Here is a 12,239-nt window from a genome sequence, read left to right as displayed (position 1 = left end):
GGGACCCAGCAGAATCCATCACAGTTGATGGTGAAATTTGAATTTAGAATGTACTGATGCCAATGAAACCATTGTTGATTGTCCAACAAACCCATCTGGTTCACTTTTGTCCTTCAAGGAAGGAAATCTGCCATCCTTAGCTGGCCAAAATATAATTCCAGACCCACAGTGAAATGGTTGACTCAAGTGCCTTCTGAAATGGCCTAGCAAGTCATTCAGTTGTACCAATTGCTACAAAGAAATGAAACCGGATGGATCAGCTGGCATCGACCTAGGCACCAAAAAAGACAATGGCAGAAGCAGAGCTTATGCCCAAAACGTCGATTCTCCTGCTCCTTGGATGCTGCCTGACCTGCTGCGCTTTTCCAGCAACACATTTTTCAGCTCTGGGTTATTTCAATGTTTATTACCAAGAGTCGCTCTGCAACAGTGCTACTGATAGAGTTGTTCAGGCCCTAAAGGACAAGGCTGCTAGACGGAGGTTGCAGCAGAGGGTGAGGGAACCAACAAGAGGGAAAACCATATTTTACCTCATCTTTACCAATCAGCCAGCTGCAGTTTCACCTGTCCATGACAGTATTGGTAAGAGCGACCAACATAGAATCTTTGTGGAGGTGAATTGAGAATAACCTCCATCGTGTTGTGTGGCATTATCACTGCACTAAATTGTACAGGTTTTGAACAGAACTAGCAACTCAAGACTGGAAATCCAGGAGGCACTGTGGACCATCAACAGCAGCACAATTGTACTCCAGCTCAACTTGTAACCTCATGGCCCATATCCCCCACTCAGCCATTACCATCAAGCCAGGGGATCAACCCTGGTTCAACAGAGAGTGCAGGAGGGCATGCCAGGAGCAGCAACAGGCATACCTGAAGATGAGGAGTCAACCCTGTGAAGCTACCAAACAGGCCTACTTACATGCAAACAGCATAAGCAACGAGTGACAGACAGAGCTAAGCAATCCCATTACCAACAGATCAGATTGAGGCTCTGCAGTCCTGCCACATCCAGTCATGAATGGTAGTGGATGATTAAACAAATCACTGGAGCAGGAGGCTCTTCTGGAGGAGGAGACATGTTCACCAATGATTGTACAATGTTCAGTACCACTCACGACTCCTCAGATACTAAAGCAGTCCATGTTCAAATGCAACAAGATGTGGACAATATCCAGGCTTGGGCTGAAAGTGGCAAGTAAAATTCACACCACACAAATGTCAGGCTACGACCACCACCAATAAGAGACAATCTATCTACAACCCCTTGACATTCAATGGTATTACCATTTTCAATGATGTAAGAGCCCAGCACATCAGGGCAAAAGATAATGCTGAAGCTCTCGCAACAACCTTGAGCCAGTCATGCCGAATGGATGATCTACCTCAGCCTCCTCCTCCTAACATTACAGATACCAGTCTTCAGTCAATTTCATTCACTCCACATGATATCAAGAAACGGTTGGAGATTCTGGAAGGCGATGGGCCTTGACAACATTCCGGCAATAATACTGAAGACTTCTGCCCCAGAACTTGCCACTCCCATAGCCAAGCTATTCCAGTACAGTTACAATATTGGCATCGACCTAACAAAGTGGAAACTTGCCCAGGTATGACCTGTACATAAAAAGCAAAAGAAATCCAACCCAGTCAATCACTACTGCATCAGTCTATTCTCGATCATCAATAAAGTGATGAAAGTTGTCATCAACAGTGCTATCAAGCAGCATTTGCTCAGCAATAACTTGCTCAGTGAATCCTGGTTTGGGTTTTACCAGGGCCACTCAGCTTCTCACCGCATTACAGCCATGGGTCAAAGATGAACAAAAGGGCTGAATTCGAGGGGTGAGGTGAGAGCAACTGAGTTTGGCACCAAACAGCCCTTGCCAAACTGGCATCAATAGGTATCAAGGACAGACTCTCTGGTGGTTGGAGTCATACTTGATACATGAGAAGATAGTTCTGGTTGTCGGAGGTCAATCATCTCAGCTCCAGGACATCTCTGCAGGAGTTCCTCAGGGTAGTGTCCTAGACCCAACCATCTTCAGCTGCTTCATCAATGACCTTCCCTCCATCCTAAGGTCAGAAGCAGGGATGTTTGCCAATGATTACACAATGTTCAGTAGCACTCACAACTCCTCAGATACTAAAGCAGTCCATGTTCAAATGCAACAAGATCTGGACAATATCCAGGTTTGGGCCGACAAGTAGCAAGTAAAACTTGCACCACACAAATGCCAGGCTGTGACCACCACCAATAAGAGACAATCTAACCACAGCCCCTTGACATTCAATGGTATTACCATCACTGAATCCCCCACTATTCAAATCCTGGGGGTTATAATGGACTAACACCTCAACTGGACTCACTACATAAATACAGTGGCTGCAAGTGCAGGTCAGAGGCTAAGAATACTGCCGCAAGTAATTCACCTCCTGACTCCTCAAAGCCTGTTCACGATCCACAAGGCACAAGTCAGGAGTGTGATGGAATACTCCCCACTTACCTAGATGAATGCAGCTTTAACAACACTCAAAGAACTTGACACCATCCAGACCAAAGGAGCCCACTTGATTGGCATTACATCCACAAGCATCCACTCCCACTCCCTCTACCACTCTCCCCAGAGCAGTAGTATGCACCATTTACGTGGTGCACTGCAGAAATTCATCAAAGATCCTCAGACAGAACCTTCCAAATCCACAACCACTTACATCATGAAGGACAAGAGCCGCAGATAGATGGGAACACCTCCACCTCCAAGCACACCGTCCTGACTTGGAAATATATCACCGTTGCTTCACTGTCACTGGTCAAAATCCTGGAATTCCCTCCCTAATGGCATTGTGGGTCAACCCACAGCAGGTGGTGTGTAGTGATTCAAGAAGGCAGCTCACCATCACTTTCTCAAGGGGCAACTAGGGAGGAGCAATAAATGCTGCCCCAGCCAGCAACACCCACATCCCACAAATTAATAAATGAATAAATAAACCACCACTGCACCCCCCACCCCAAGCCAAAACTAGCCCTTAAATTTAAAAATATTCAACTTTTTAAAAATCAAACTGTTCAGAGATGTTATTACACAGTTGGGACTTGAACCCAGGGGTAGGGACACTGCCATTGCACCATAAGATGGCCCCCAAAATGTCTTCTAATGAGTATAATCTGCTCCCTATTATCTCTTCAGCATGTGTCTGAGCAAAACCTTTTACAATATTGTCACCACTTACCAAATCTTTTGCATTAAGTGAAACCTCATCCCACCAGGGGGAGACAAAGTCATAGTCACAGTTCAGGATCCTTTTAAACATGTATTGATCTCCCCTCTCATCATAGAATGGTTCAAAGCCACACAGTCTGACAAGAGAGTAAGAAATTGTCAGGTAACAGTTGTCCTGTATGTTGCTGAGCTATATGAATAAAAAGAGCATAGAATCTTAAAATGGTCGCAGCAAGGAAGGATGATATTTTAACTTGCTGCTAGTCTGCATCATGTTGCTATTGTACTAGATTCGTAATGCTGAAGTACATAGATTAGTTTTTCAATAAAATTACTATCCTTAATTAACAGAACAGATGAAATTAGGAAATAATAAAAGCTCAATGCTACATTTGCAGATTCTTACAATATGTAGGTGATGACTCCCACTGACCACATGTCAACTTCTGGTCCATAGGCATAACCTCGTAAAATTTCAGGGGCTGGGTTAAAATAACAAATTAGTGAGACTCAATAAAGGCAAGCAAACAACAAGTGTAATTCTGTAACAAAACAATCGAATTTAGCATTGTATAAAAAGGTAATGCAAGATTTTGTGAGCATTATCATAATCAAATTTCCATCCAAATTACATAATCTAACATAGCTATATACAGCTGCTATTCCTTTGTTAATTATCTGAGTTCTGCAATTTCCCCCAGATATTTTCTGATCAATCTGTTCAGAAATGCTATTATACACCTCTAAAGAGTGAATCCGAAGAGGTTCTTAAAGTATATTAAAGGAAAAAGAATAACCAGAGAGAGAATAGGATCCCTCAAGGACCAAAGTAGATATGTATGTTTAGGACTGCAAGAGATGGGGCAAGGTCCTCAATGAATACTTCTCCTCTGTGTTTATCATGGAGACCGACATGACAACTTGTGAACTTGGGACCTTAGTGGTCATATCTTGGGAACAGTCCACATCACAGTAGAGGTGCTGTTAGACATATTAGAATGTATGAATGTGGATAACTCTCCTGGTCCTGACCAGATATATCTAAGAACGCTGCCAGCGGCTACAGAAGAAATTGCAGGGGCTCTGGCTGATATTTATGCAACATTGTTATCCATGGGTGAGGTCCTGGAAGACTGGAGGCTATTGAACATTGAATCCTTATTCAAGAAGGGCAGCAAAGAAAAACCTGGGAAATATGGAACAGTAAGCCTAACATCTGTGTTAGGTAAGTTACTTGAGAAGTTTCTGAGAGATAGGATATACATTCATTTGGAAAGACAGGGTTTGATTCGGAGCAGTCAGCACAGTTTTGTGCATGGGAGATCATGCCTCACAAATTTGCTAGAGTTCTTTAATGAAGTGACCAGGAAGCTTGATGAGGGCAGGGCAGTAGACATAGTTGATATGGATTTCAGTAAGGCCTTTGATAGGTCGCTCTGGAAGGTTAGATCGCATGGAATCCAGGAGAGCTTGCAAATTGGATACACAATTGGCATAATGATAGGAAGCAGAGGGTAATGGTGGACAGATGCTTGTTGGAATGGAGGCCTGTGACTAGTGGAGTGCCTCAGGGGTCAATGCTGGGCCCATTGCTGTTTGTTAAATATATCAATGATTTGGATGAGTATGTACAGGGCATGATTAGTAAGTTTGCAGATGACACTAAAATAGGAGGAAACGTGGATGGTGAGGAAAGTTATCACAAATTGCAGCAGGACCTTGACTAGCTGGGAAAGTGGGCCAAGAAATGGCAAATGGATTTAATATAGATAAATGTGAAACCTTGCATTTTGGAAAGTCAAATCAAGGTAGAGGTTTCATAGTGAATGGTAGGGCCTTAAGGAGTGTAGTGGAACAGAGGGACGTTGGAGTTCAGGTACACGGTTATCTGAAAGTGGAGTCACAGGTAAACAGGGCAGTGAAAAAGGCTTTGGGAATACTGGCCTTCATCAGTCAGGGCACTGAATATATGCGTTGTAAGGTTATGTTGCAGTTGTAGAGGATGTTGGTGAGGCCGTTCTTGAAGTATTATGTTCCGTTTTGGTCACCTTGTTATAGGAAGGGTGCTATCAAACTGCAAAGAGTGCAGAAGAAATTTACAAGGATGTTGCCAGGACTCAAAGGTCTGAGTTATAAGGAGAATTTGGACAAGCTAGGCCTTTTTTCTTTAAAGCGTAGGAGACTGAAGTTGGGAGGGCACTGGAATTCTTATAGAACTGTATAAGACTAAGAGAGGCATGGAAAGGGTGAATGCACTCAGTCTTTTTCCCAGGGTTGGGGAATCAAAGACTAGAGGATATCAGTTTAAGGTTAGAGGGCAAAGACTAAAAGGATAACTTTTTAACAGAGTGTGGTCTGCATATGGAATGAGCTGCCAGCAGAAGTTGTTGAGGTGGGTACTTGAACTGGATGGAAACTTGCAAGTGGCGGTGTTCTCATGCATCTGCTGTCCTTGACCAGAAGGTGATAGAGGTTATGATTTTGGAAGGTGCTGCCAGAGGAGACTTGATAAATTACAGCAGTGCATCTTGCACATGGTACACACTGCTGCCAATGTGTATTGATGATGATAACAACTCTGAGGAGTCTTGAATGCCAAATATTTGCAATCATCAGTAAAATCTCTACCCCAGGTGTATGTTGGAGGGGAGATTATTGATGAAGCAGGGGAACATGTTTGGACTAAGACACTACTTTGAAGAAATTCTGCAGTGAGATCCTAGGACTGAAATGATTGACCTACAACAATCTCAGCCATCTTCTTTTCTGGCATGTATGATTCCAACAAGCAGAGAGTTTTCCCCCAATTCCCAATGACTATAGTTTTGCTTGGGCTCCTTGATGCTACACTTGGTCAACCATAGGCTCGATTTCAAAGGTAGTCACTCACACCTCACCTCTGAAAATTGGTTCTTTTGTCCATGGTTGTAATGAAGTCAGAATCTGAATGGTCCTGGCAGAACCCAAACTGAATGTCAGTGAGCAGGTTATTCCTTTGCAAATACCACTTGATAGCACTGTCAATGTCATCATCACTTTACTGGTGATTGAGAGTAGACTGATGGGGTCAAATTTATCTTCTTGTTTACAGGACATATTTGGAGAATGTTCCACATTGTCAGGTGGATGCCAGAGGTGCAACACATTCTAGAAAAAGATTTTTCAGTTCCAATGCCAACATTTTTGTCAGGGTGCACAGCCTTCAGTTGTTTCTTGATATCATGTGGAGCTGAGCTCCCACAGGGTTAATGTTGGGAATATTTGTGAAACTTCCACCTTCTGACAGTTATTTAATTGTCCATCACTTTTCAAGGCAGGATATATAGGACTGTGGAGCATATAACAAAGTTGTTGGTTGTGGGATTGTTTAGCCTTGTCTATCACTTGCTGCCTCCAATGTTTGGCTTGCAAGTAGTGCTGTATTGTAGCTTCACAGGTTGACATCTAATTTTTAGGCATGGCTGGTGCTGCTCCTGCGTGCCCTCCTGCTTTCTTCATTGAACCAGATTTCATTCCCTGGCAGGATAGTAATGCTAGGCTGAAGGTTGCAGATTTTGGTTGACTGCAATTTGGCTGCTGTCAGTGGCCCAAAGTAACACATGGTTGCCCAATTTTGAATTAGAATATTACAGTGCATACAGGCCCTTTGGCCCTCATTGTTAGATCTATTTGAAATCTGTCCTATTTAGCACACAGACAGATCAGGTTGTATGGCATTGTATACAATGTGAAGAAAGGATTTTGTCTCCACAAGGACTGTGAAATGGCCACTCATAGAGACAGTCATGGACAGGTTTCTCTGTGGTAAGTGGATTGGTAAGGATAAGGTCAAGTATGTTTTTCCATCTTGTTGGTTCCTCCACCATCTGCTGCAGGACTTGACCAGAACATACAGTAGTGGTGCATCAAACCACTCTTGATGTGGGTCATTGACGTTCTCCATCCAGAGTACTTACATTGTCCTTGCACCCATATTGCTTGCTCTACATATTGTTCAACATGGAATTCACCTGCTGGTAGGACAGGACATGCCCAGGAGTGGTGATGGCGGTGTCTGGGACACTGTTTGTAAGGTTTCATTCTGACTGAATGACAATATCAGGCTACTGCTTGATTAGTCTGTGAAACACCTCGTCCTATTTGTGACACAAGTTGCTATGGAGGATTTTGCTGACACAGTTTCTGATGTCTGGGTTGGTGTCAAGCAGATCATTGAATTACTTTCCATTGTAGTCATTGATAGAACTGAGTGGTTTGTTAGGCCATTTCAGAAAGCTTTTTAGGGTCAATCACATTGCTGTGGAATCACATGTAGACCAGGCCAGTTAAGGACAGCAGATTTCCCTCCAAGAAGAACATTTGTGAACTGGATATTTCAATCAATATTAGACAAGCTTTTTATTTGAGATTTTATGGAATTAATATTTTACCATCTGCCAAAATGGGATTTATTTCCACATCCCCTGAACATTAACCTGGGGTTTAGATAACATGCCCAATGACATGCTATTATATCCCACTTAATTAATATGTCTGAGAGATACATCTAATTTTTAGGCATGGCTGGTGCTGCTCCTGCGTGCCCTCCTGCTTTCTTCATTGAACCAGATTTCATTCCCTGGCAGGATAGTAATGCTAGGCTGAAGATTGCAGATTTTGGTTGACTGCAATTTGGCTGCTGTCAGTGGCCCAAAGTAACACATGGTTACTTTGGGCCACTGACTATCATCTAAATCACTACCTAAGAAGGCTAACTATCATGTTGCTGTTTGATTAAGATTTGCCTTCCCCCAAAACAACAACTTGTTGCTTTAAATAGCAGTTTTAAATCAATACAAATACCTCAAGGCACTTCATAGGAGCATTAAAAAGCAATTAGGTCCTTTTGCTTGGTGAGATGTAGATTTTGAAAGGAGTCTCTCTCTCTCCAATTTCTCAAATCAGACAGCGTTCCTTTCCTCTCATCAGAAGTTTAATCTTTTTCCAGCTCTTCCAATCAATAATTTGGTCTCTCTCACGCTCATCCATTTAGAGGATCCTACCTTGTGCTTCTGTTGCTCCTCGAAGACAGAATCTATAACTGGAAGAGCAGCAAGAGTGGGTGGGAGAAGTTGAATTGGATTGGAGAAATTCGCAGGTTCTGCCATTTTGAGTTTCAGCAGGGGGCAAGTGTAAAAGGGGGATAGTGGAGGAAGAGGATGGATGATGTTGGGCTTGAGTTATAGCTGTGCATGTTGGTTACCCTGGTCTAATTTGTCCTTGTGCTGATTTTTGTTCTTGTGATTCTTGTTAATGCATCAGTTGATGCGTCTTCTAATTTTGGCATGTAAACATGCATGATTTTGAAGTTTGTGTTGAAAATGCAGAACTTTGGTATAATTACACTACATTTATTTTTTTCATCTGCAAGTTATTTTATTTCAGCAAAAAATCTGCTTCTCTCATGTTCCATTTGGGGTGTAAAATCTGATGATTTTAATGCTGAATATTAATTGTAATTTTAAAAAAAAGAATCACGCTTTGGCTTTTCAATTCTAAGTTGTGCATAATTAAGTATTAATATTACAGAGTCAAACCTAATTGAAAGCTGATCATTTTGACTTAGTAGCAATCATGAATCCCATGGCAACTAGGCGAGTGGAGGCAAGTAGTTGAGAAGAGAGGCATGAGGTGTCACTGAAGATTTATTTACAATAAATTCACTTGCATCTTTCTGCTAAGTAATTAAGGCATTATTGATGTTGTGAGGAATCCAATTATTGAGTTGTTTTGGTCCTGGATCCTGGATTTGCCAGCCACAAAATCTATTTTTCAATCTATCAGTTGCCATCTTGAACTGATGCAGTACATTTGGTATACGTACAGCTGCAATGTTGTGATGGAGGGAGTTCTTGGACGTTGACCTAGCAACACTGAAAGAACAACCATGTATTTCAAAGTCAGGATGGTGCATGGCTTTGAGGGACATATGCAGGTATTCTACCAGAATATGCTGCCCTTGTTCTTTTGGATAGTTGTGGGTTTAAAAGATGCTGTTGAAAGTGCTTTCGTAAAGCTCTGCTGTGCATGGCCTGACGAAGGATTACACCCAAAATGTCAACTTCTCCACCTCCTGATGCTGCCTGGCCCCCTGTCTTCTTCCAGCCTCCTGCCTGTCTATTGTGCATATAATAGATGGCACACATTGCTACCACTCTTGGTGGTGGAGGCAGCTTGTGGATATGATGGCTGCTTTTTGTGACATCAAGACACCAAAGATTCAACCGATAACTAGGGAACAAAGTTTGGAACCAATACTGAAGGCAATGGCTTCTGTTGTCCCAATATTTACTTGGAGAAAATTTCTTCTTGCCCTTTCATTATGGAGTATGGGGGTAAGTATTCTTATAATTTTACATCAGTTGAAGAATCGAGAGGGGTGGTAGTGACATGCAGCTGGTGTAGCCAGATTCATGTTGTTACTACATGTAAATGAGAAATAACAAGGGTGAAGCATAAATCATTGGGACGAGTAAAAGGAAGATCTCATCAGAGATAACGGTACAGGAACAGAAAGAAATGGTATTGCAAATATTTGGGGGAAGCAATGGCATAGTGGTGACGTCTCTGGACTAATAACCTAGAACCTTAGGCCAATGTTCAGGGGAATCCCGTCGCAGCAGATGGCGAAATTTGACTTCAATAAAAATCTGGAATAAAACACTGGCCCAAACATGACCACTGTCTATGCTTCTAAAAGTCCATTTGGTTCACTAAGGTTGCTTAAAGAAGGAAATCTGCTGTCCTGACCTGGTCTGGTCCACTGAGTCTTCAGACTCACAGCAATGTGGTTGATACTGAATCCTCTAGGCAATTAAGGGATGGTAATAAATGCAAGCCTAATCCATATCCTGTAAATGAATAAAAAAACTCAGTTTATCCTGTCCAAGCCCAAAGGAGAACATTTGGCTGTCCCTGCATCACTCCAATACATACAAATTGGAGGCATACCCAGCAATCTGACTGATTTCCAAGCTCAATATCACTGATCCATTGACTCTTCCCATTGGTAAGAGTCCCTTTCAGGAAGGCAATATCAATTTTTTGTCTCCACAAGCTCCAAATCAAATATATTTTTGCTTTGGCTCTAAGGCCTTTTTTTCTTTAAATCTGTCTTCAATAAGGCTTTAATAACTATTGTTCCATTGCAGATTGTCTGCTCAGCAGAAATTTCCTCCAAGAAATCACACATAAATATTGGCCCTCAATTAAAAAACAGAATCAAGTTCATAGCAAGTTGAAGGAAGAGTCTTGCAATTCAAGGGAAATGCCTTGATGTTTTAGTGAGCCTATGTATAGATTTCCCTGGTATTCCAAAGTGGAATGGGTTTCAGATAATCGAAAGAATCTCTACTTATTGACCTCTTCTGGTCATTCAGACTGTCAGCTTAAATAAAAGTAGAGTATCCAAAACCTTTTTTAAAAAATTCACTTACAGGATATGGGCTTTTCTGGCTTGGCCAACATTTATTGCCCATCCCCAGCTGCCTTTGAGAAGATGGTGGTGAGCTGTCTTCTTGGACAGTTGCTATGCATGTGCTGTAGGTAGTCTTGCCCTTAGGGAATTCCATGATTTTAACCCAGTGAAACTGAAGAACAGTGAGTGGCTTGGAGGGGAAAGAGGAGGGTGGCATTCCATGCACCTGTTGCTCTTGTCCTTTAGATAGTAATCATAGAGTCATACAGCAGAGAAACAATGCTTTCAGCCCAACTCACCCATGCCAACCAGGTTTCCTAAACTGAACTAGTCCCATTTGCCTACATTTGGACGATGTTTTTCTAAATCTTTCCTATCCATGCACCTATGCAATTATCTTTTAAATGTAACTGTACTCAACTGTACCACTTCCTCTTGCAGCTTATTCCATATATGCACCAGCCTGTGTGTGAAAAAGTTGCCCCTCAGGTCCGCATTAAATCTTTCCACTGTCACCTTAAACCTATGCCCTCTAGTTTTGGACTCCCCTATCCTTGGTGAGCCTTATGATTTTATAAACCTCTATAAGGTCACCTCTCAACTTCCTATGTTCCAGGGATAAAAAGTCCCAACCTATCCAGCCACGGTAATATCCTTGTAAATGTTTTTTGCACCCCTTCCAGTTTAATAACATCCTTCCTATTACAGGGGGACCAGAATTATATGCAGTACACCAAATGTAGCCTTACCAATGTCTTGTACAGCCATAACATGACATCCCAACATCTGTACACAATACAGAGGAACCTCGATTATCTGAATATCAATTATATGAAAATCGGATTATCTAAAGCAGACTAGATTCCCTACAATGTGGAAACAGGCCCTTCGGCCCAACAGGTCCACACCGACCCTCCGAAGAGTAACCCACCCAGACCCATTTCCCTCTGACCTAACACTAATGCACCTAACACTATGGGCAATTTAGCATGGTCAATTCACCTGACCGGCACATCTTTGGACTGGGGGAAGAAACCAGAGCAACCGGAGAAAACCCACGCAGACACGGGGAGAACATGCAAACTCCACACAGACAGTCGCCTGACGCTGGAATCAAACCTGGGACCCTGGTGCTGTGAGGCAGCAGTGCGAACCATGCCGTCCCGATAGAAACATTACATCAAAGATGTGTTTCCATCAATGATCAGGTATTTTGTTTACAGTGATTAAACAGGCACCATCTCCAAATGACTGACCTCCCACTCTCTCTTCCCACACTGGAGTTTTACAGAGAGGTGTACCCTAAACGCCCCCCTTCCCTAGATAATCTCTCTAAAATTGTCCCGTACAGGGCAAATGTGGAACCTGTCAAAAGGTTGCAGTAAAACTTTGTGTGTGTGGCTGTGGTTGTGTATTTATACTGTTTGGAGACTTACCAAACAAAGGCAGCTGCAGCAGTCTTGTTGTTGGTGTCCAGACCGGATGTCCCAGAGAGGGGGCAGGGGGGACGGGACAGGAGTGGACGGGGGTGAATGGGTATGTGGGAGTTGCACGGGGTG

The 12,239-nt window shown here is 42.6% G+C and overlaps 1 protein-coding gene across 5 annotated transcripts in view; it reads right to left on the bottom strand.

Annotated features, from left to right (window-relative positions):
• camk4 (calcium/calmodulin-dependent protein kinase IV) overlaps nt 1-12,239 on the bottom strand; it is a 161,457-nt gene that overhangs the window by 18,372 nt on the left and 130,846 nt on the right. For all 5 annotated transcript variants that reach the window (XM_043710559.1, XM_043710549.1, XM_043710532.1 and 2 more), the window contains 2 exons: nt 3,631-3,706; nt 3,235-3,361 (listed from right to left, as the gene is read on the bottom strand). In XM_043710559.1, the coding sequence (XP_043566494.1) occupies nt 3,235-3,361; nt 3,631-3,706 (203 nt within the window). The remainder of the gene's footprint in view (nt 1-3,234; nt 3,362-3,630; nt 3,707-12,239) is intronic.

The sequence above is a fragment of the Chiloscyllium plagiosum genome, chromosome 2, assembly GCF_004010195.1.
Source record: "Chiloscyllium plagiosum isolate BGI_BamShark_2017 chromosome 2, ASM401019v2, whole genome shotgun sequence".
Lineage (NCBI taxonomy): Eukaryota > Metazoa > Chordata > Chondrichthyes > Orectolobiformes > Hemiscylliidae > Chiloscyllium > Chiloscyllium plagiosum.
The sequence above is the reverse complement of the archived record's forward strand: the minus strand, read 5'-3'. Positions and strand labels throughout refer to the sequence as shown.